This window comes from Hydra vulgaris, chromosome 12 (assembly GCF_038396675.1).
Source record: "Hydra vulgaris chromosome 12, alternate assembly HydraT2T_AEP".
Classification (NCBI taxonomy): Eukaryota; Metazoa; Cnidaria; class Hydrozoa; order Anthoathecata; family Hydridae; genus Hydra; species Hydra vulgaris.
In genome coordinates this window covers 41,654,427-41,679,788 of record NC_088931.1, presented here as the reverse complement: position 1 = coordinate 41,679,788, position 25,362 = coordinate 41,654,427, and the positions used below count along the sequence as shown (strand labels likewise).

The 25,362-nt window shown below is 27.2% G+C and overlaps 1 protein-coding gene across 2 annotated transcripts in view; it reads right to left on the bottom strand.

Annotated features, from left to right (window-relative positions):
- Positions 1-17,167, bottom strand: part of LOC100199962 (rho GTPase-activating protein 24) — a 36,166-nt gene extending 18,999 nt beyond the window's left edge. The window contains exons 1-10 of one of the 2 annotated variants that reach the window (XM_065813295.1): positions 15,232-15,386; positions 15,015-15,125; positions 14,258-14,357; positions 13,918-14,036; positions 10,134-10,254; positions 9,203-9,280; positions 8,638-8,772; positions 8,440-8,533; positions 8,262-8,358; positions 5,512-5,654 (exon numbers count right to left, since the gene is read on the bottom strand). In XM_065813295.1, coding sequence (XP_065669367.1) covers positions 5,512-5,654; positions 8,262-8,358; positions 8,440-8,533; positions 8,638-8,772; positions 9,203-9,280; positions 10,134-10,254; positions 13,918-14,036; positions 14,258-14,357; positions 15,015-15,125; positions 15,232-15,306 — 1,073 coding nt within the window. In that variant the 5' untranslated portion in view covers positions 15,307-15,386. Of the gene's footprint in view, positions 1-5,511; positions 5,655-8,261; positions 8,359-8,439; positions 8,534-8,637; positions 8,773-9,202; positions 9,281-10,133; positions 10,255-13,917; positions 14,037-14,257; positions 14,358-15,014; positions 15,126-15,231; positions 15,387-17,070 lie in introns of those variants that run through there. The other variant, XM_065813296.1, reaches the window with a different exon arrangement.
- Between the last annotated feature and the right edge of the window lie 8,195 nt (positions 17,168-25,362).

Below are 25,362 nucleotides of genomic sequence, written 5' to 3'. Positions count from 1 at the left end.
TCTGTTTTGGCAATTACTACACCATATAAATTTTTTATTTTTTATTTTTATTCTGATTGACTCCCAACAAGGCTGAAAGCAACCACCATTAAGTTTGGAGTTACTACAAAACAAAGAATAGAGTTAAAGAGCAAGGAAATGGTTGACAGAAGACTTGAAAAGTTGTAGGTTATGATTCAGGAAATTAAGAAGATGGGCATAGATAAGCTCTTGACTTTATGAAAATCCTGAAAAACTTTTTTCTATGAAAATCCCGGAAAAATATTTTTACAAAAAATCTGGAACATTGGTAAAGGGATAAATAAAGTAACTAAAAACTGCTGAATAAATGTGTTTCTCTGAAATTCTTTAAAATCAAAAGTTTTGCATGATCATTAATAAGATTCTTTAACTATTTTGCATTTATGTGAGGCGATTTTTTTTTTGTGCGTTGAATTTATATTAAAAAAGCATTCTTAAATTTTTCTATTTTTTATGGAATTTGATTTTTTTAATATAGTATATGCTTGCAGTTTGCAAATGACCACAGATGTTTATGTTAACTGGATCATGCAATATATCTCATCTTTTAAAGTACCCTAGCAATGTGGTCTTGTTTGCTAATAACTGATACTTAACTGAAGCAGAACATTGAAGAATCAAGACGGTTTATCTTTTTGTTAACTATGGTATTCATCATGCTGAATGACTGCTCAACGTGAGGACTAATGAATATACTTAGGCCTTGATAATTTTACTTAACTCTAAATATTTTTTATATATTTTATTTTATAAACTTCTGCACAATAATATTCTAGACATACTGGCTTTCCATCAACAAACATGGGTGGAAGCGCTACATCTATCTAAAGCTGCATAACTTCTTGATTAAATACTATTTTATTTATATCTACAGTGGAAAAGAAATTTGGAAGTTATTTTACCATATTCTCTGTAATTTTGTAACCTTGAGACATCGGGTCGATCACAGAAAGGCATTTTAATAAAGGGTTGTTAAAAGAAAATTTATTAAGTAAACTGACGATTCAAAGTAAGCTTTTAGCAAGTTCTTAAAAAATGATGAATTAAAATCAGGATTTTGAATAAATATTCTTGACAAATATTTTTCTGCTTTATTTCCAAGGTATATGTAATTCGAATGGACATTTTTTTATCTTTTAGATTTAAAAATCTTAATTCCTGTTTTTATGTTCCTGTTATATTTTTTATCATCTTTGGCTTAATAAAATAAGTTAAAATTGTTTTCACCAATTCAATTTGCTCATCATAAATGCAATGGACTAATGGTTCTTTTTGTTTAAAAGTTAAACTAAATGATTTAAAAACAGGAAGAATTTTAACGTACAAATTAATACATCGTTATGTTGTACATCATTATGTTGGAAAAATAAACTTATAACAATTCTAGATTTTCTTTCTTGTTTTTTTAGCTTTTTCTTCTGCATTTTACATTTTATTTTTTTCTATTGGTTTTTATTTTCATTTGATAGCCTATTTAAAATTTCGTCACTTTCATCTTTATACAGAGAGATGTCCTGTTTTGATAACCAAGAAGAATAAATTAAGGTGAAAGCTGACATCTCAAGCATAGGAAGAGTGAAATCTAAAACAGAAGTCCACTGATGAGAAACCCTTTGCTTTGGAGTGTTGCATGTGACACCTGTGATTTGACAAATATTTTTCAGAAATGTACGAAGATCTGGGCTAAACTCAAAATCAATGTAGATATCATCCAGTAAATTTTCAACTACCTTGCCAAAAAAAGAAGTAAACTTTTTGACAACATTGTGCACCTGATGACAAATATTACCATCAATACCAAACAAGTGAGAAACTGCTTTTCTTAATCTTGTTTCAAACCCACTGATTTTTACCCTCATATAATTAGTAGAATCTGATAAATTTAAAACTAGATTACTTAACAGAATTGCGTCTTTGTTAAATAAATAAATTTAAACAGCATTAAAAAGATTTTCAGCGTTTAACGTAACAAGCAATAATGATCCATAGTATTTTAATACAATTTTATTAACTTCTGTCGCAAAAATATGCTACATATATACTAAGAACTTTCTTATTTTTTGCCGAGAAGTACTTATTTATGTTAAGGGAAAACATTTTTATTCTCATATCAAAAACAAGCTCAGCATCAAAAGCTTCATGCAGCTTATTGAAAGCACCGTTCATGTTGCATAATTGCCATACATGCTTCTTTTTGTAAATTGAAAGCTTTAAACATTTTCAATGATCATTTGGGATGTTAAAGATATTGGAAGATTGTATTCACAAATAAATGTGAGTGTTATAGCTTCTGTCTAGCTTCAATATGCACAATATCTGGAGTGCCATATGGCAATATATAGACGGTATAGCTTCGTTTGACTTAATTGCTGCACAGTTTTGATGATGTATTTTAGACTTTGATTGGCTGAGTAAAGACTATTTACACTTCCATAATAAAAGTCTTTACTACATATTGTACATTGTACCTAAAATATCAAATCTAACTATATAATTATGATGAAATTATACATTTAAATGTTCAGTTAAAGAATAGACCTACAGTCCCAGCTTTTTCTATTTTTCTTATATAGGCTGAATAATACTCTTCATTGTTATCTTTTTCTTAAAGCCAATTCCAGCGAAACTCTCAGAAATGTAAGATAAACTCTTAACTTCCATTTTATAATTTTTTCTTCTTGATTGTATAATTGACAACAAAAACTTTTGTAAACTTTTAAAACAGAATTTACATCAATTAACTTTTAACAAAAAGGAATTTCTAATATTCGAAAAAGTTAATTTGAATGAATTAAAAAGAAAAAAAAAAGAAAAAAAAGTTATTGGGAAAATCGATCTCATGAAACTTTCAGTTATAGAAAACATATGTGTTTAAATGCAAACATTGTCGTATTTAAAATTTTATACAATGTTTTTATAAATTAATAGCAAAAACCATCCGGAAATTTCCAGAAACTTAAAAGAGTTTTAAGCGAATTTCCAGAATTTTAGGAATTCCCAGAAAATCTCATCTATGGATGGGAGAGAGTTCCAAAGAGTTAAAATGCGGTGAAAAAAACTAGACAAATATAAGTTTTTAGAACATGCTGGGACAGAAACAGTAAAAGAATGAGACTGTTGAATGACAAGTCAAGCAAGAATGAGTTTTAGTTGATCAAACTAGAGATAATAGCTCAATTGAGCAAAGATAAAGAGGTGCAACTTTACAACGATGTGAGAGAAGTTCAAGCTTGGCAGATAGAGCAGGTCCAACTATGTTTACAATGCATTTTTGGACCTTGTCAAAAAGAGAAAGAGCATTATTAGAAGAACCACCCCAAATATGACAACAGTATTCCATACAGGGGCCAATAACAAATTTGTTGAGGTGGAAAATGGAATCAGGAGTAAGAAAATGGCAAGCACAATAAAAAGAAGCAAACTTAGCAGATGCTAACTTTGCAATTGTTTGTATATATGGTTTCCATAAGAGGTTGGTAGTGAACAATAATCCAAGAAGACTTATTGTCAAGACAAGAGTATAAAATTGAGTCATCAGCGAATAGAGCCACAGATGTAAGGCAATTGGGAAAATCATTAAGATAGATAAGAAACGAAAAAGAACCAAGGATAGAACCTTGAGGTATCCCAGAAGTTACTAGAAATGACTGTTGGCCTTCAAAGATGACTTTAATAATTTTCACCTCCTTGTGCAGTTGCTATAGTAAACTAGAACCATTTTTTTTTTTCTTTATTGTCAAAAATCTCAGAATCTAATATCTGAGATAAGATGCAATATTTAGTAAACTGAGAATAACGAATCTTAGCATCAGACTGGACCTTTTTACATTGATTTTTTCCAATAGGAACATTGGGCATTTGTTCTCTAGAGAGATATTCTTGTGAAATTAGAAATTCCTTTTTCACAAGAATAGTTTCAATAATCTGAGATTTTTGAAAAATCTTTAACAGTGTCATAACTAAAGTAAGTCTAACATTGCATCTCTAATTCATTTCCTCTAATTTGACTCTTGAATCTAATGGCCATACTTTTCTAGCCATTCCATACTTTATTCTATACATGTCCATACTTTTCTAGCCATTCCAGTTAAATAGATTAATCAATTCTTAGACATCCAAATCATTCTGGCTTTCAGTGCTAAAGTCAATTCTCAATTTTACTCTTCTACGGCTTTTCCTTCAGACAACATATTCAACATTTCTATCATAACACAAAAGTGTTCTCCAGAACTTTCTTCAATCCTTGCTAAACTATTATTGATTGCTAAATAAGTGGTTCCAATATTTAAAAACTCTAGAAAACATTGAGCTCTCCAACCATCCTACAATTTACATTTATTTGTCTAAATTGATGGAACTAGAGATAGAATCATCAATTAAAACCATTTTTTGATTTAATATGGAAAACTTATCTTGTCTTTTTGCATACAGCTTACGCTTGGCCAGTGTTTTGCAATATCTCTAATCTCATGTAACAACCATGTCACTATCATGAGTGCAAAAGATAGTTATATAGATTATTTATATAGATATATATTATTTGTCTTCTCTCCAATATTATCTAGTTTCTTCATATAAAAATTTTAAAATTATTGAATCATTTCTTTCCAACTGCAGAATCAAGTCTTGAAGGTCTATACTCTTCTTCATTTCCAGTAACTTTAGGAGTACCACGAGGTTCTATCTTTGCTCCTGTTCTGTTTCTTATCTACAATAACTCTTCATGAACTGGGACCAGGGCCAGGTTTGTAAAGTGTTTAGTAAGTGACTTTGGTCCCTTACTAAACAGCTATCCAATAACTGTTAAAAACTATTTTCACAGAATTAATAATATTGATTAGTATGAGGAGTCAAAAATTGCAAAAATAGCTAAAAATCTGGCTGGCTAAAGTATTTTGGTCACTGCTGTATTTAACTCATTAAAACTAATATTTAGATTATAGAAATGATATAAAATATAATAGTAAAGTTTTTATCTAAAAATAATCAAAAATGTTCATTTGTAAATAATATTTATAAATAAACATTTGCAAAGAAGACAATGGTATATAAAGTATATATATATAGTATATATAGAGCGCGTGTATATATATATATATATATATATATATATATATATATATATATATATATATATATTATATATATATATATATATATATATATATATTTATTTATTGGTATAGTATAAACACTCATATAAAGATATATTTATCTAATCAAAAATTATTTTCAGATAATATATATGTTTATATGATGTAAAACAAAAAAATTTAATTTCTTTTTATTTTTATAAATGGTCTATTCCTTTACTCTTAAAAACTCCATTATGTACCACTGAGATTTTGCATGTTTTGCATTTGGTTTTAGAGTTATTCACAACAGGTTTTACATTAAAACAAGTATAGAAATATCATTTTGAAATTGTAAAATATATACTTTTTATATTCCTTTATTATTGAAAAGCAAGAAAAGAAAAGAAAATCTCACTTTTCATCACTAATTGCTATTGGTTGATAATACTTTTCATCTGGTGTCACTGGAAACAAAATGTTTTGGTTAACTATTAAAGCCATGGTAGTAGCATTAGCTGAAGCTAAAGATTTCAACAGGTTTTCTGGGTCTTCATTGTTCTAAAAAACAACAACAAATGTCTAAAAATGTCTCACCATAAAATAACATTACATGCTAAAATTTTAGAATCTCTGTGTAGTACATAGAGATTATGATAGGTCTTGTTAACTTGGACTCAGTCAAGAGTCCAAAAGTCAGACTTTAGTCATGGATTAGTCATATAAACAGATTTTTAATTTTAAATTTAATAATACTTTAATTTTAAAATTAATAATTAATTTAACTTTAAATTTAATAATAAAAGTCAGACTCTCGATTAGTCAGATGAAAAGATTTTAAACTCCCTTTCAATTTCTTCTGGCAACTTAGTATAAAATGACAGCCATACCCACTAAAGTCATAGCCTGCTTAAGCCACAGCATGCTTAAGTCATAGCCTGCTTAAGCCATACCCACTTAAGTCATAGCCTGCTTAAGTTATGCTAATTCATAATGGTAAAAGAGAACCATCTCTATCCATATCAAAGAAATATGACGGTCCAAAGCAAACATTGTCTGGACTGTTAATAGAAAAAATATATATAATCAGGAACCAAAAAAATTTTTCATGAGGAATTAGTTAAAGCATGTTATATGTGGCTCTTAAATGCTAACACTGAAAGGTTTATGTTATGAATCATTTTTCAAAATCAATGATTTGCTTTTTGCAAAATAACTTGGATGTGATAATTTTTAAGCACCCAAATGGTGATTAGAATAGAGGTTACATAGAAAAGAAATAGTGTTTCATTTAAGAAAATATCAGATATTTTACCATTTCATGGAACATTGATATTTACATACTTTTGGAAAGTTCTTAACTTAAAATATAAAATCATTTGTCTAAAAAATTATTGCTTTACTCTCATTCCAACTCCATCACTTAAAATCTAATCTATTTATTTTTTGAAAAGTCTAATTAAAAAGTGGAGTCAATTATATCATATTGTAACAAATATTAACTAATACAAACTATAAAAAAATAATAATACTTTATAATATAATAATCAATATTGTAAAGATATATAAAGATATAATTGGTGCTGCAACCTCCTTTTTCTAAGCAAAAGAAAGCTTTAAAATCTTCATTCTATTTAACTTTGCTAATAAATACATAAAATATGAAAAAAAAAATTCAAAAGATAAAAACATTTAACAATATAATTACATATTATATTTATTTTAATTTTAGTTATGTGGCTATAAAAACTAAAATATATCTAAAAAAAACATAATTGACTGGATTATTTTATTTATATAGATATTCTATTCCATTTTTATGTTTAAAAAAAGTATAGAATTAACATACTTTGTATGTTTAGGTTTTCTATACTCATTCTGCAGCAAAGGAGGAAACTAAAACAATCTGTTCCAGAAGAAGTCTTTGAAATCATATGGATATGCAGTGTTAGATACTATTTTTTAGCTGATACACAGTGCACATAAACTTTAAATTAAAAACAGCGAAACTCATAATTTATAAGTAATCTTTTGTAAAAGAAAAACCTCAATTCCAGATGAAAAAGAAATGTTTTTTGCAGTTGAGTTTAAAAAATTAAGGCAGCTGGATTATTGAGTTTGTAAAATTCTTAGCCAACTTTTTTATTCACTCAACTATTCATCTAGTTTTACCTCTACAAAAGGTTTATTACTCTTGATCCAAAACCCTCATCTCATCATCAACATGACTCTAATACCAACCAGTGTAACTAAGTTGCTTATCTTTTACATGAATACTATGAAATAGCTTGTTAGGTTTATACAAGTATTTTTTTACAAAGGGAATATAGATTATGAAGAATTATTCAAATTTAGCTATTTGTCAGTGGCTTTTCGTATTTATACTATTTATATATTTATACTATGAGTATTTTGTGACACCAACAAACTATTCTTTAATTTTACAAATTAATTTGTTATATTTGAGTAACAGATTGAATCCGTCAAATTAATTTGTTATATTTGAGTAACAGATTGAATCCGTCAAATTAATTTGTTATATTTGAGAAACAGATTGAATCCGTCAAATTAATTTGTTATATTTGAGTAACAGATTAAATCTGTCAAATTAGTACTCTGAAAAAGAAGAAGAACAGAACTTACCAACTGGGTAAGTTCTGTTTTTCTCATAATTAACATTATGAAAAGAACAGAACTTATCCAGTCCGCACAATTACATACAAAATTTTGGAACTAGGAGAGAATATTCATTAACAAACAATTTACAGTGGGTAAACTTTTTTGTAAAAATGTGTAACCTCGGGTACATTATAATTAGATTTAAAAATAATTTCAAAAGCTTTTTATTTTAAGCAACTATTTAGTTAGTTTAGTTATTTACTATAAAGTTTTTTAAAATTTTTTACGGTTTTAGAAAAAATTCATTTCAGTGGCTTCTATATGATGTCAACCTACAAGAAAAAATGGTTTAAAACAACTGAATTAAAAATAATTTTAACTAAAATTCTATTTAAAAGTGCAGTTTATCACCAGAAATATATTTCTATTTAAGGAAAATATCACACTGACTTTTAATAATCTAATTTATAAATAAATAATGTAACAATTTGATTTGTGGAAATTTTTTTTTTTTTTTGTCCTCCTAATAAATTTTTTTTTTTTTTTTACCTGAGGTCTCAAAATGTTCGGAGCAAATACTAATGCCAGGTTTGTAACAGACATTTTAGTTGATTCACAGTGAAGTTGAAGTTCAAAGAGAAATCTACTATAAATAAATACATAGTGCATACTTTTGTCACACAATAAATTTCAAAACAATCATTTAGAATAAAAAGTTTAGACTTACCACAAATATTTTAGCATATTATAATGAACCCTAGGAATTCTTTGAAGTAAATATTCTATTTTTGCAAGTGCAGCTGAAGGGTTTATATTATGTACTAAAACAAAAAAAGATAAATCTTTAATACTTTTAAATATTAAATATTAAAAGTTGATAAAACAATGCTAATATATTGTTAAACTAACAGAAAATCATGCTCACATGCACCCACAGCTATGAACTGATCCCAGTTTTCTGACGGGATAACAGGCTCTGGAAGATCACCAATATACTGCTTTAATACCGAAGCAACTACATCAATTTTATGCTTTTCAATATGAAGATCTGGATTTTCACCTAATTTTTACAAATAGATTTAATTTACAAATTATATTAAATGGAATTTTATTTTCCCAACAAAAAGTCAATTTTTTTTTTGTTCTTCTACTCAATTATATTTAACACTCTTAAAATATAAATTATGCAATAACTTATAAAAAATAATAATTAGTATTTAATTAATAAGTTAAGATTTGATTAATATGTTAAGATTTGATTAATTAGTTAATATTTAATTAACCCCAAAACATCTTCACGTTAAACAAGTGTTGCTCTCTCCAAGGTTTTTAATATTTGTAAAGGCAAAAATTTAAAAACAAGATGGTTTGCAGAGAAACAAGTTGAGTGTGGTACTACTACACAGATCGGGGTTGGGATAAAACTTTTTGTCTACAAAGCAAGCTACCATTACACCACTACTACATTGATAAAAAAAAACACAAAATACCTTTATTAAATGCAGATTTGAGACTTTCCACATCTTCTTGCTGACCCGGGACTCGAAAAATACCTTCAACGTCTAAACCTAAATATATTGTTTATTTTTTAATATAAATCTAAACAGATGTTTTCTCACAGTTCAAAGCAAAACAACACAAGTAAAATCTACTTTTGGAGAAAATTTTTTCATTACTTTCTATTTCTAACTAACTGCATTTAATATTTAATAAACTTAGCATTAATATTTCATAAATTTAGTATTTATTATTAAATGAATGCTCTTTATTATATATTACTTATTACTATATTTAATTTTATAAAGATTGTTTATGAAAAAACAATTTTCAAAGTTTTATTTATTAAACGCTGCATTTTTAAACAAAAACTTGAAATAACGTATGCTTAATACACAACTTTTATAGCATTAACCTTTATTACATAAGATTTGTAATAAAATAATACATTTTTTCTGTTTTAATTTTTATCGCTATTTTGTCATTTAATCATTTTAAAGAACACTGACACAAGTGAAAAAAAAAAAACTTTTACTTTGAAGCACTCAGACATTTTAAAAATCTATTATCAGTGATTTAACTTTTTGAAAAAGAATAAATCTGAATAGAAATGGTCAATCAAAACTGTAATGCATTCATATGAAAATCCACAAGTGACCGTGGTGAACTCATGATCATGAAGTAGCGGATCCATGGTAGCATGCAACAGGAAACTTATGGTATCATGGTAAATCTAATAACCTTGTTCTATTAATCTATTCATGTTACAAAGTAAAAAAAATCTCTTTATTATGTACAATAATTGAACTTACATTTTTTTTTTTTTTATATTTATTTACATAATTTAAAATAAACTTAAAAATATTTTTATAAATCCCATAGATATTTTTATAAATAAATATATATTAATATTTTAAAAAATACCATATTTTCGAATAAATTCAACACATTTTTCAACAATAATAGGAACCATTCCTCCACCTTTGAGTGAGTCTATTTTAACTGTCTCAGCAATTGAGCGACCAAACATTCCACCACCAAAAGGCTAAAAATTTAATTTTAATTCAATAATATTCTAATAATAATACTAAATGGGTGCAACAAAAAAGAAATGGTATAAAGTGATATATAAAATAAAGTTATAACAATTAATAAACATAATAAAAATCATTCTCACATTTAGATTCAACATTATTTAAATTATATAACAGAACTAAGTTTTCAAAACCAAAATGATTTGAAAATTTTATTTTTAGTCCTTAGTCCTACAACAAAATGGATAACTTCAGACCTACAACAAAAAGAATAACTTCAAACCTACAACAAAATGGATAGTTTCAGACCTACAACAAAATGGATAACTTTAGACCTACAACAAAATGGATAACTTCAGACCTACAACAAAATGGATAACTCGAGACCTAAAACTTCAGACCTAGAAAATTTGTCATTTTATTTGTCATATATATACATATATATATATATATATATATATATATATATATTATATATAAATATATATATGTATATACATAAATATATATACGTATATATATATATATATATATATATATATATATATATATATATATATATATATATATATATATATATATATATATATATATATATAAACAGTGTCTCAAAAAATTATCGGACCAAATATTTTTTAAAATATTTTTCCAAAAAAAAGTGCTGTATTTTTATAAATTTAGATTTTTTTGGTAAACTCAAGATTAATAAAAATAAAACAACATGTTTTTAAATAGATTTTATTTATTTTAATGTAAAATATAAATCACAAAATTTTTAGTATTAAAATAAAGGAACTTAGGTTGTTTTTTTATTGTCAAAAAAATATTCGACCAAACACATTATTTGATTCAAAATTAATTATTTTATAACAAAACAACTATTTTAATACTTTGTTGGGCCTCCCTTTGCTTGGATTACAGCTTCTAGACATCTAGACATTGATTAGACTAAAAACTTTGTTTGTACCAGTTGAATCTTTTTGCAGGCTTCTACAATTGCCATTTTGAGGTTATCTTTTTTGGAGAATGACCAATCACCAATATTTCGATCTAAAATTTCCCACAAATGTTCAATGGGATTAAGGTCCAGTATTGTGCGGACCATTCCAAGACCTCAACATTATTTTCAGCAAGCCACTCCTTGGTTTTAGTGGCACTATGCATGGGATCATTATCTTGCTGAAATATAAATCCCAGATCCTAGCCGAAGTTTTCGAGCAGATGACTTCAAATTTTACTTTAATATATTTCTGTATTGCACCTTATCCAATACAGTATCAATAAATTAGAGTGTTCCGATACTCTTCAAAACCAATGAACCCCATACCATCACGTTACCGCCACCATAATTGAGAGTATCTCTCACACAGCCTAATTTGTAGGCTTCTCCGGCTTTACTGTAATAAAAATTTTCAAAAAAATATTTCGACTTGTGTGTAACAAACCATATTTGAGTAAGAAACACATGAAAAGAAGATTGGAGTTTGCTAACAAGTTCAAAAACATGCCGTTAATCTTCAGGAAAAAAATCCTGTGAGGCGACGAATCGAAATTTAAGTTAAAGTCATCTGATGGAGCCCAAAAAATTTGGAGAAAAGCCGGAGAGGACAACAAAATAGGCTGTGCGAACTCATATTAAAAACTAGGTTACAATTTTAATATATACTTTTTTTTTCTTTCTTTATATTCTTTTTCTATAGAAGTTGATGAGAAAACTTATTTAATTATTTCTTTGCATATTTAGAAATCACACTGTTTATAGTTATGTAATCAACAAAAAGTTTTTTAAATTAAGTTTACTAAATAGCAAACTTTTGAAGTATTTTTTTCAACTTATTGTTAAACTTTTCTTCTACTTTTCGTTTTGAAACGCAATAGAACATGTTCATTTTAAAGCATAAAAAATTATGTATTCTTTTTAAAACAAAGAACTTTTTTATTTTAATTTCTATAAATTAAGAAATAAATTTTTTAAAAGCTGAAAGAAAACTTTTATTTTGAAACGGACACATTTAATAATTATTTAGAATTTTTTTTTGTTAATATTTTTTATTATTTTAAATTAAAAATGTATAAATTAACATGAATTTTAGAATGATTAGACCACACACAAGTCAAGCCTGCTAAGAAAAATAAAGATGGTGCTATTGTTGAATGCAATATATTAAAGAGCAACCTTTTCTAGATGTTGATGAAGTAATTGATTCAACTTGGCAGTATACTAGTTCGTACTTAGTTGCTCACCAGATTTAAGCAAAATGGGAAAAACCCTACAAATATGCATTTTCTTCAGCATCTGGAAACGAATGGCTTTGTTGAGTATGACCAGAATATAGCACTGTCAGCAAGTTACAATGGCATAACGAATCTGTGAAACTATTGTATATTGTATTGCACACAAAGGATGGGCATGAAAACTTTGAAGATTTTGTTAACTACATAAAAGATCTTGGCAATACAGACATCAAAGCGCATTTATCAACCTCTTCAAAAAATGCATCTTTTACATTGGTAAGATCTGTTGAAAGCTTTATCAAATGTTTAAGCAACCATTTAGAGGATGGCCTATTAATGTGCCTTATAATAGACCTTAACTAGACAGTGTAGTAATATAGAAGAGGACTAAAGTTCTTTCAGTTCAGTAGCTCTTTAAAATCATATCAAATAACTTTTTTTGTTTCAAAAATTAGAACTTTATTTCCTAATTCTTAATAATTTGAATTTACTTTGGTTTCTTTATTAAAAAACATTTCATTTGCAAAACTTTTTATTTATTACTTACATAAAAAACTGTCATAAATGCAAAAATCAACATTAAAAGTATGTTGTCATTAGCCCCCCACATTATTTTTAAAGGACCTTTTTTATTTTATTTTATGTTGTCATATTGTTGTTAACTGGAAAAAACATGTTCTAAATCAAAATTGTATCTTTTAAGGAACAAATAATAAAATTTGTTTTTTAGTACTCAATACATAACACACCATAAAATAAAAACAATCATCATATAATTGAAACATTCTTTGTCTAATATACAGTTTTTTATAGTTTCTGAAAAAAATGCTTTTTATGACATGTCCTCTTTTTCAAGTTAGCGATTCATATGACAGTCGTAAACAAGCACTAAAAAAGATCTGGAAGTGTTAAAGAATTGGAGTGCTTTAAAAGCACTCAAATCTTGTCTCAGATTCAAAAATGGCACTTGCAAGGCCTTATATCTAATCTTTTTGCAGTCATCAGATTTTTTAAATAAAACTGTATCAGTAGCTAGTTGATAAAGGAGCTTCTCAAAACTGATTTGCTGAAATTGAAAAAAACTAATATGGCCACTTCATCTATTGAACATAAAAAGTCTTTTTACAACTTCAATCAGATATTCAACTGTCTTGCAATTACATTAGATTTTTATGACCAAGACCAACTATATTTCATGTTACATTCCAAAACTACCATCTAAGCATCTTTTAAATATTGAATTGGTTGGGTTTGTAAGTTAAAACTGAAATTAATTTATTATGCTTTCGCTAGATCAAATAAAAAAAATTTAAATGAGTAACAATGGATAACAGCCCTATCATGTATATATACACAAAAAGGCAATAAAACAAATTTGACATCTTATAAGAATCTGAATTTGGAAATGTGAAAAAATAAAAAAAAGTTTAACTGCTTACTGAATAAATCACTCTATTCAAAGCTTTTATCCAGCCTTCTAATTCCATAGGAGATGAAGCACCAAGTAATAAACTTTCAGAACACATAGTCACAGGTCGACCAAGTCTTTCTTTACCAGCTGTTAAAAAAATGTTGTTAAGATGTAAAATTAATTTTTTTTTTTCATAATTTCTTTTTGTTATGTATTTCTAATGTTGCTGTTTTTTGAATTTTCTCAGAATTTATTTCTTTATTAGCTGTTAAAAAATGTTGTAAAATAATATATTGATAATAATTAAAAGTTATTGTCTTTTTTATTTTTTTAATAAAAATAATGAAAATAATGATTTATAAACTTGCCAGTTATTTCAAACACATACTTTCCATTCAAATCAGCTGTTGTATTTAACTTCACTATTTCATTACCTGGGAGAAATATTTCACCAAGAACATTATTGTCCTAAAAAGATGAGTTTATATGAAATAAATTTCCTTTTTATAATAATTTAAAATAAAAATTTCAATTTGTGCATTTCCACATATATTTCTGTGAAATTCAATATATACTTCTGATTTTTCTTATTCTTTTGAAATAAATGAAATAAAAAAATTTTATTAAAAAAAAAATCAATTTTGATTTATAAATTGTTTATTTCAATTAAATGTTGTTGGATATTATAAAACTTACAAAATATTTAGGTAACTGACTAGGTACACCAGTTTGTGTGCCTAAGTACAATTAGTTAAAAGTAAATTGTACCTAGGGCAAACAGGGGTATGGGGTTTCACATCCCTGACTGACCCTAAGTATAATTTAGGATTTTTCTTAATTTTAAATTTATATTGTCCAAGAGCTTAGAATCTGTGAGCTATTTAATAAAAAGGACTACCACATACACACAGTATTATATGAGTCTCTCAATATTTTAAGAGTTCCTGAACGCCAACAATTAGAAATATAGAGAAATATTGTGACTTTTAAGACCAGAATACCTTTTGGGACTTCACATTGCTTCATATTGGAACGACAAACTAAAAACCTTTTTACTTTTTTACAAACAATCTAAAATCCTTTTTACTAAAAATTTTAAAATTCCAAAAAGGTTAAAAAAATTACCCCTTTATTTTTAAAATAGTACAATTGATCTCCTTTTATTTCAAACCATCTTCTACTGGTTAAACTGCCTTTATTTAAAACACCCTTTTTCCATAGCCATCCAGAGTATTGCTATATTATATATTTTTAAAATGTTACAAAATTAGCCATGACATAAATAACCTATAATACATAAATTATAAACGCAAAATTAATTACAAAAAAATAATAACCCTACAGTTTTTTGTCTCGGTATGGATCCTTTTTTGAATGATGGAGAATTTTTTATAATTGGTAGTTGCATGGCTTTCATTTTTTTCTAATACTTCTTTATTTTATTTTTCATGATAATACTTTTTAATTACTTGTTAATTTTAATTTGATACTTAACTAATCAAATTTCGTGAATTACAACAATAAATATATACATACATATATATACATATATATATATATATATATATATATATATATATATATATATATATATATATATATATATATATATATATATATATATATATATATATTGTCTTGCATGGTAGTCAAAAAGTTTCATCCATAAACTGTAGTTTTAAAGAGACTGCTAATAAACCAGACCAGAAAAAGTTTAAAAGCTTGAATAAAGCTTTTTTTTTTTAGATGATAGATTGCTTGCCGCTTGCCCAAACTAAACCCTCAGTCGATGTAGCAGCACTCGTTTGTAGCAGCAGGCTATAAAATAGTTTATGTAGCAACACAATATGTTTTAAAAAAATAACGACAAAAGCACTATTAATTTAAAAAACTTTCAAGTCATTATTATAACAGTTTTTTAAAAACAATTAAACTTAATGTATTTTCGCATTATTTTAATTGTTTTAACTTTTAGACAACTTAAAAATGTTGTTGAAAGAGACTTTTTTAACCATAAGTCTCTTTCAACTACGAGATAAGGATATGTGCATATATATATATAGATATATATAGATATATATATATATATATATATATATATATATATATATATATATATATATATATATATATATATATATAACTTTAACTATCCATCTGTCTATTCATTTCTCTTTCTCTTGTTTTAACCTAATAATAACCCCGAACTTGAGAAAATATATGAGAAACATTTGAAATCTTTTCAAGTAGATCTAATAAATGTAAATAAGCTTTTAATGCTGATACTGCCTAACAACTTTTGAGCAAATTAAAATTTAAGAAAGTTTTATTTGTTTTTAATGACAAAAATTGGTGTTTTTTTTATTTTATTTAACTTTTTTTTGTAGCCAAATTCATTCCTAATAGTAATTTCTAATTTATAAATGTTACAAATAGCAGAGGTCTTGAGGCACTTCATTACACTATTTACCTTGTCGTCTTTTGCATTTTGCTACTCTATAGAGGTTGTTCTAATTTTCAGTTATTTATGCGATAATTTTTATCACAAAACCAAATTAGTTTAAAACATTTAAATCAATTAATTAGTAATAATCTATAAACTATTTCAGTCATTTTTTTATTATTATTATTATTTTATTTCACTGATTACATTATTATTTCTCCATTTGAAATTGCTAAGAAGATTTCTGAGTAATCTCTCCAACTCGTATTTATAATCAGCTGCAATACTAATTTGTATATTATGTTACTTTTGAAACTATTTCGAAATTATATAGAGGAAAAATGATTTGATTCAACTCGTTGCACAAAACTTGTTTTTGTTTACATTAATGATCGTTTTTTAATTGTGCTCGAGTAAATTTTACCTTTGAAATTACCGTTTAGAATAACGTCATTTTTCAAAACCGATTTAATCTGTCAAAAAAAAAAGTTAAGGTGTAGTTCAGAAAAAGCAATAATAACACAAAGTTAAAATATAACAGATGAAAGCGCCGAAAATTGTCTCATGAACACTAATAGCTAGAGAAAAAGCTGTTGTTTGAGTTAAAGGCACGAATAAATTACATATATAATTACGATATCGGCGTGATAAAACGTCTATAGAGGATAGCGGGTGAACCGGCTATTGTGCTTTTTACGAGAACTGTGAATTCTCTTTTATGTTTTATAATTAACGTACCTTTGTTGTTATCATTTTTCTTGTTACCGATATACAAAAACATCTCTTTTATTAGGCTTGTATGCTGTTCTTTCTGATATATGGATTAATAATCAAGTACCTCGTAAATACTTAGCATACTCGGACGCACAAAGTACGGATTGGCGTGAACAGTAAATTATTCTGAACAAATTTTCTTACTTTATTGGTTTCGTTACTTCCAAGATGACGCATTTAAAAAATACAATTTTAAATAAAGGGATTAAATGAATTGTAATAAGAACATCTTTTTATGGTTTTTACATGTTTTAACTGTTTTATATAAAATCCTACGCACCCACATATTGGTTTCAGTAATTATCTTGTCGCTTCCTGGATAATGCAGTAAAATTCTATAATACAAACATCCTGAAGTAAAGAAATATCAATTTATTACTTAAAGATCCTTTTACTGATTCATTCTTAAATGTAGATTATTGGTCGAGACAAGTGTTAGGTATCTGGGTGAGAAATATATAATGCCCACCTTTTACGAATTAACAACTAAAATTTAGGTTATGGTAAAACCAGGATTGTTGTTCAAAAAAGTCATTTCAATTTATTTTATTTGAATCTGATGCTGATGGATAAAAAAATTAGGTCATTGTTTGTGATTTTAGCATTAAAATTGTCACAATTCTGCTTAAATAAGTGATTTAGACTTAAATAAGTGATTCTCCGTAAAACAGTTTTATATACTACTAGTTCATTATAAAAAATATCTTATGTGGAGCTTTTCATGATCGCAACGATTTAAAAGAGCTAATGGTCATGGAAGCCATTAGATAAATAATATTTCGTAAAAATAATATCTACGAAACTTTTTATTTTATTTTTTATCGCTCCAAAGAAAACGCGTCCCGTTTTTGCGCCAACTTACCCCGTGGTGGGGTAAGTTGGCGCAATTTTAGTTTTTTTATTTTGAGGGCCCGGAAAGGCCCTCAAAATGAATAAAAATAAATGAATGCAAATTTCATAAGTTACCCAAATTTATACTCTTTAAGACTACACTTTAATATTTTTTTAAAAAATGTACTATTAGGGCTACAGAGCTCATAGAGTAAAAACCGAGCCAACTTGCCCCGGTCTCCCCTTATCTTTTGAATTTCAACTACCGCTCCTTTTTGCAATGACGGCATATCAATACAACCGTCTGTTCCCACACTGACGGAGTTTTTTTTACCGCGGACGATGAAAATGTCGATACACATCCCAATCCCTTTACTTATTTATTTTTTTTTTTTTTAATTTTAGGTGCCCCAAGAAGTCCTAACGGTCTTGTCACAGAGCACCGCGGAAGTGCATTTACCCAGGAAGTTCACGCCTCCTTCCTTACCGTGACGCTAAAATTTGTCCAGAGTTCGTTTCGAACCTGGATCTCCTGCTTATAAAGCAAGCGCTCTAACCACTGCGCCACGGCCGCAAACTTATAATAACTAATTATTTTCAAAATTAATTCTTTAAGGTAATTTTTTTTTACTAGATTTATTTTATAAAGATAAAATACGATAAAGAAGTTTGATTAAGGGGGCACAAACCCATTAAAAATTGTAAATTATTTAAAAAAACTATTTTTTCAAAAATACACTTAATTTAATTCAATTTTGTTAAGAAACTGTTGATGATATTTATTTCTTTTAAATAGATACTGTTAGTTGGTTGGTTCTTTTAAATAGATACTGTTGGTTGGTTGACACTGTTGTAGAAGTTGGTCAAAATTTCATTTAGATGTTTGTTTTTTTAATTCCTTTAGCAACGCACATAGCAACCGTTTTTAAGTACTTTTTTACACTTTTTTTAGCACTTTTTTAAAGTTGATTTTCTTCCTATTGATTTACTGATTTTGCGTACTGATTTACATTCTTGCTAAAAATTGGTTTAAATGTATGTTTAATTTTTAGTTTTATAACAATTTTTTATACTTTATAAGATAATCTTGTTGCTGTTGAGCTATATTTATTTATTAATATAGTATACCTAACAAGTTTAAATATATATATATATACAAATTGAAGTGGAAAAACCATCTCCTAAATTTTGATCTAAGCGACGAAAAAGTATGATGTTTCATAGTAACTAACACCCTTATACTCGACTTGAAAGTTTTACTGAAAGCTTAGGAGTTACAATTAAAGATAACAGCTCAAAACAGCTTCTGATAAGAAGTTAAATGGTTTAAAGGCTGAAGTAATTGATGACTGTTGTAAAAAAAAGATTACAGGGAACCGAATAGTTAAGATGACAATCTTAGCTGAGATTTTTATCATTCTTTTGCGCCGAGAGTGTACACATGTGCTCATTCAATAAAGCTAAATCAAAAAGAAGTTAAGAATTGCTTTTGAACTTAAGTTCTAATGTACAATTTGTGGTTTAAATGGCTCTGAACTTTAAAGAAAGATTAGAAAAAAAAAGTTTTGACACAAGTAGTTGGATGTTTTGCGTATGACGGGTTTGTATTATGTGTAGAACAGGGATGGATTGCATCTAACATTTGAATATAGTCTATAGTGCTATATTTAATAGATAAAAAAAGTTCATATCAAATATAATTATTGTTATAAATAGAATTTCCATAACTTTTTTTTTAAAACATTTTTTTATAAGATATCAAAAATTTACTAACTTTATTGACTGTGGCAAAGATATTTCAGAAACGATTTGACCAAAACTTATCATATTTAGACAGTTTGTTGACTATGTAGCAAGTTGTGCAATAAACCTAAAAATTATATGAATGTATGTGTTAAAAACAAAATACAGCCATTTTTTAGTCACTATGAGGGGTAAAATTAGCATCGCTTTTAAATCATTTAAAGAAATGAAGCACGGTCTTAAGGAATAAGTTAGTTATAAAGTTTTTGAGGTTCATTGCATACCTCAAGTCTAGCATCAAGCTAGTTATATACAAAATTTCATTCCACGTTAGCTCTTACATTTAAGAAAATTTTTGTCACAAAATTGGCAATTTTTAAGTTTCCACCACTTAAAAATTGGTCCCAATGGCAACCCCAATATTTATTTTTTTTCAATTTTTCTTAGTTTTATTGTATATTTATTGTATATGTAGTAAAAATTGTTTAACTATCAATATTGAAGATTTTTTTGTCTATCGGGTTATGCCCCATTAAACAACTTCAACAAAATATTTGACTCTATTACCATCTAATTACTCGTACAAAAAATAACTAAACTAACTTTCTAGTCGTTGAATTGTGGAAATATTGCACTTTCACTGCTCTTCCTCTTCCCCCCCCCCTCCTCCTCCTCGGCACAGTTTTTCGGGATCTATTTTCATCACATCTTTCAACCGCAATTGCTTCATAAAAATTTAAAGGGAGGAAATATAAATTGAATTTATGAAGAAAGAAAAATTCAATTTGCAGCCGTGGCACAGTGGTTAGAGTTCTGGCTCCAACCCAATAAGCTACATTGGTAAGAAAAAAAACAACAGAAAAACTTATATTAGTTAAATCTCAGATTATCAATAGCAGTGTTTAAAAAATGTTAAAAAATTTCGCTTTCTGTGATAGCAAGGGGGGAAAGACAACTGGGTATTACTGTAAGTAAGTGACCGGGGCCGGGGTCGGGTTTGATAAAATATAGCCGGGACCAGGTTTGTGACCTGGGCTGCATAAACATTTATACATCCTTAAGTATATTTTTTCAATTCAAAATTCATATTATATTTTGTATATATATGCATATATAAATATCATTATGATCAAAATGATCATCATAATCATTATAATCATCATCATGATAATAATGATCATCATTATGGTTATAGTGATCATCATCATTATCATGGTCATGATGATGATCATCATCATTAGGCTTAAGCCTTCCTCTTTTATGCTGTTTCTCTAATATAAATAATCTAGAGCATTTTTTTCTTTTTACCTCTCTACATGCTGATACCTAAATTACTTTAATCTTTTCTAACAAACGTTGTTCGATACAACGTTTTTTCTAAACTGTCTAAGAATATGCCTTCTTTCCTTGTCTTGGCAAGTACTACACCATATAAATACTAAAGTTTATATAACAATGAAAAGATATTGTATGCCAGCATCTAAATAAATAGCAAACATATATGTTTATATCCATAATATGTATGCATAAAGTGCATCTTGGAAGCTTTTATTAACTCTCTTCAATTTTAAGTCAACCCTTATTCAACTCCATATTTTTCGCTATCTTGAGCAGTTGCTTTATTAAACAATTATTTTTTTCATCTTTTTTACAGGAACATCTCACTTAAGAGCAAACGTTCTTTTATTATTGCAAGAAGCCAATATAAGTCTTGTCCGATGTTAAGCTCTGTTATTCTCAGTTTACTAAATCTTGTATCTTATCAGTGTATTCTTATTTGTATGTTAGGTTCTAGCAACTTTTGGTTAGTCTTCAACAGTGTCATTAATTAAAGTAAGTCTCACATTTAATCTCTAACTCATGGGTCTGATCTTTTTACTTCTCCCCGGAATAAAGCAGAGTTATAACCAAAATAATCTTACTCTAATTTAGTAGTAGTAGTAGTAGTAGTAGTAGTAGTAGTAGTAGTAGTAGTAGTAGTAGTAGTAGTAGTAGTAGTAGTAGTAGTAGTAGTAGTAGTAGTAGTAGTAGTAGTAGTAGTAGTAGTAGTAGTAGTAGTTTAAAACTGTCTCTGGAAAATCTGGTGGGGTATTAATGGCTTATTTTACTAAAATATTGATTAAATATTGTTGGAGATTTTTTGATTTATACATGAATTGTAAGACTAAACACGGCGATTTTTTTTGCCTTAAAAATTCCCAAAGCAATTTTTAAAGAAATACGAAATTTGGTCCAAAACGTCCGCAATCTTTTGCTTTTTATGAAAAGTTGAAAAAAATTACCATCTTTAGCATTGTATTAGGGCTATAAATATATATTTATGTATTTTTTTTTTTTTGCTTTTATTAAAGTGTAAATACATATCATACGTTTTTTTATAAAATCTGCTCTTTAAAAGTTATATAGATATAGAAATTCAATTTATTTAAAAAAATAGGACAAAAACTAGAAATAATCAGCTGGATAGACTAAGTGACGGTTTCCTTAACTATCAATGTTATTAATTATAAAGATAAATTTCATTTTGATCTCAAATTCCAGTTTACAACTATATGTCTAAATTACAGTTAAATAGTATTTTTAAGCAAAATAGACACAAAAATCACTGTTTTATAATGAAATACATATATATTTACGACATTAGTCATCAAAAGGTATAGGTTACAAACTGGAATTCTAGACATACACATTATGAACCAATGCATGAATTTTTAGATCATAAGATGCATCATGGATCGAGTCTATCCACGAGTTTGAAAGTAAGTTACTTGAACGGTAAAAAGATGGCTAAGAAACCATTTTGAATTTTTATTTAGAGAAAATTTGTTTACTTGGCGCGTAAAAAATAAAATAAATTGTTTACGTTACGTCCGTTTCCGAAAATCTACTAAACCATAGCAAGTGGGAGAAAATCAATCAAAAAAAATCGCCGTGAAATATATATTAATTTTGTACACGTTTAATGATCCAAGCTTACTTAGAAGTGGCTCGCAAGGCACATTTCTTGTTGCTCCAAATTCGGCAAGCATGTTTTTGTTTTGAATAAATTTTTTTCAACTTTGTGTAATTTGTGCTTGCCCATACAATATTTCCGTAAGTTAAATAACTGTGTATAAAAGAAAAATATAAATTTTTTAAAGACCTAATGTTTAAGAATGGTTTTGCTTTATACATTATTGCAATATTTCTTGAAAGTTTTCTTTCCAGAGAGCTTATACGAGTCTTCCAAGATAAATTTTCATCTAAAATAACACCTAAGAAATTTACAAATATTTGTCTAGTAATAGTTATTTTATTTATTTTCAGATCAGGTAATTTTAGGGGAAGATTATCCGTTTTATTTTTTTTATGAAATAGTATATACTCAGTTTTTGTTACGTTAAGCGATAGTTTATTACATGTAAACCATTCATTTACTTTGTTTAACTCTTCATTAACCACTGTAAAAAGCGTTTTAATATCCCTATGCAAATAAAACAGGTTGGAGTCAAATAAAATAAAATTTAATAAGTTTGATGTAATCAAACTTATTAAATTTTATAAATCATTTATATAAAGTGAAAACAACATAAATCATTTATATAAAGTGAAAACAACAGCGATCCTAAAATCGAGCCTTGAGGAACTCCGCATGTCAATATATTTTTGGACGTTTTACCTGCTTCATATTGTATAAACTGTTTTCTGCTTGATAGATATTCTTTGAACCAATGTAAGTTATTGTTTTTTATTCCATAATGTTCAAGTTTTTTAAGAAGAATGACATGATTGACGGTGTCAAATGCTTTAGACAGATCAATAAAAACTCCTAATGTCAAACAATCATCATCGAAGGCATTTGTTACATGGGTTACTAGCTCGGTCAAAGCGTGATCGGTTGAGTTATTTTTTTAAAAAACCAAATTGCTTGTTGAACAACATGTTGTTTATCTTCAAGTAGCAGTTAAGCCTATTATACATAATGCTTTCGAGTAACTTAGAAAAGCATGGCAGTACCGATATTGGTCTACAATTTGAAGTATTTGTGTCATCACCAGATTTAAAAATAGGTAGACGCGTGCAATTTTTAGTTTTTCTGGAACAGTACCCGATTTAATAGAAAGATCAAAAATGTGATATAGAGAGGATTCTATAATTTTAAAAACTGATTTTACAACATGCACGCTAATTTGATCAAAACCTGCACTAGTGTTGTTTTTAAAACTATCTAGAGTAGATCGCAACTCATAAATATCTAGTTTAGATTCATCCATTACTTTGTCATAGGTTTTTAAATATAAATCATTTGAAGAAGAACTTGACGGAGTTTTTTCAGCTAAGTTAGGCCCAAAATTACGAAAGAAGCTGTTCAAATTTTGAGCAATTATTGCTTTATCGTATATAAATTTACCATCTACTAAAATTTTTTTGGGCAGATTATTTTTTTCATAATTTTTTGAATTGCCAATAATTTTTTTAATTATCTTCCACATCTTCTTAGTGTTTCCGTTAGTTTTTTCTAACAACTTTGAGTAATAAAGTTTTTTAGAGTTTTTTCAAATATATTTTTATAATGTTTTTAGTTTGTTTTATTTTTATATGTTTTATTTTTTAAGAACTTTTCATACAACTTTTTTTTTTTCTTCGAGGATTTTAGTAGGCCCTTAGACATCCAAGGGCATAGGAGCGACTTTGCATTTATAACAATTTTTTTCTCAGGAAACGCATTTTTATACTGATTACAAAAATGATGAAGAAATAGTTCGTAGGCATTGTTTGCCTCACTTGATTTCAGTATAAGGTCCCAATCAATTTTATATTTTAAAAGGTCATGGAATTGTTGTGAGGAGTTTTCATTGATCTGCCTCTTGTATTTAATAGTTTTGAAGACTTATTGTTAATTGTAATAATAAGTAGTAATTAGTAATTAGAAAAGTAACAAAATGATTTGATAAGTCTGTCTTAATTATACCAGTATAAATAGGGTTTTTATAAAAATTGTTGGTGATTATATTGTCTAGTAGTGTAGAAGAGTTTTTAGTAATTCTGGTTGGCTTATTTATTGTTGGAATTATGTTGAAGAAGAGTATCTATAAAATATTTAATGTTATTTGAAGCATGTCTCATCAAGTCCAAATTGTTGTCTCCGACTATGTATACATGGTTTCGTTCTTTATTGACTTTAGTTAAAAATGTATTTAAAAGAGTTTTAAATACTTTTAAATTGCCAGCTGGTTTCCTATAAGTAGTATTAATTATAATATTTTTTGTGGTTTTATTAACAATTTCAATGCATAATGACTCACAACCTGTTTCATTAACGCATAGGTCATAACGTTGGACAAAGTTAATTGAATTGCGAACAAAAATACTTATGCCTCCGCTACAATATATTTTCCGCGGTTGATGAATTGACGTGTAATTAATTAATTCAAAATGTAAATTTTGATTATCGTATTTGCACCACGTTTCTGTTATGCAAATAATGCTAAACTTGTATTTTATTTCATCCAAGAAAAGTTTCAAGTTTTCAAAATTTTTATTTAGACTTCTGATGTTAATGTTTAATATTGAAAATGCTTCTTTATTTTTTTTTAAATATTGTGCAGATTCCCGTGTAGTATTTACTTTCAAGACTAAATTTGTCGAAACAATTTGTATCAGTATCATTATCACTAAGATTATCAAAAGAAAATTTAAACT